This window comes from Buceros rhinoceros, unplaced genomic scaffold, assembly GCF_000710305.1.
Source record: "Buceros rhinoceros silvestris isolate BGI_N320 unplaced genomic scaffold, ASM71030v1 scaffold27185, whole genome shotgun sequence".
Classification (NCBI taxonomy): Eukaryota; Metazoa; Chordata; class Aves; order Bucerotiformes; family Bucerotidae; genus Buceros; species Buceros rhinoceros.
This window is the reverse complement of record NW_010412688.1, coordinates 17,138-17,545: the sequence shown is the minus strand read 5'-3', so window position 1 is coordinate 17,545 and position 408 is coordinate 17,138. Positions and strand designations below refer to the sequence as shown.

General features: G+C 66.2%; 1 protein-coding gene across 1 annotated transcript in view; it reads right to left on the bottom strand.

The window, feature by feature from the left end:
- Positions 1-281: 281 nt before the first annotated feature.
- Positions 282-408, bottom strand: part of POLRMT (polymerase (RNA) mitochondrial (DNA directed)) — a gene marked incomplete at its 5' end in the record, with an annotated part of 16,706 nt that continues 16,579 nt past the window's right edge. Inside the window, one exon of the mRNA XM_010136493.1 lies at positions 282-331. Within this exon, the coding sequence (XP_010134795.1) occupies positions 282-331 (50 nt within the window). The remainder of the gene's footprint in view (positions 332-408) is intronic.

Here is a 408-nt window from a genome sequence, read left to right as displayed (position 1 = left end):
GAGTGGCCACCAGCGCCCCGGGGCAAGGACGGAGGGGACCAGCCCCGTCCACCCTCGCCTCTTCAACCCAGGGACACAGCAGTAACAGCACCCGGTGCAGATGCCCGGCCCCCCGCCGGCCCCTCACAGCTGCTCCTCACCGAGTCCCAGTTTGTCCCAGCTGGGCAGGCGTCTTTTGCTGGGTTGGCAGCTGTACCCGCTTCTCCCACAAGACACAGGAGAGGGGCCCTGCGAGCCTGTGCCCACCGCAGCCTCCGAGGCAGCCCTGAGGTAGTCCGGGATCAGCTGAAGAAGTAGGTGGATTCCATCACCTTCTTCAGGTTGAACTCGCCTGGGGGAAGCGAGGGGGAGGTCAGAGAAGAGCAGGGCCAGGGCAAGCGGGAGAGAAGCTGCCCCAAGCCCCACTTC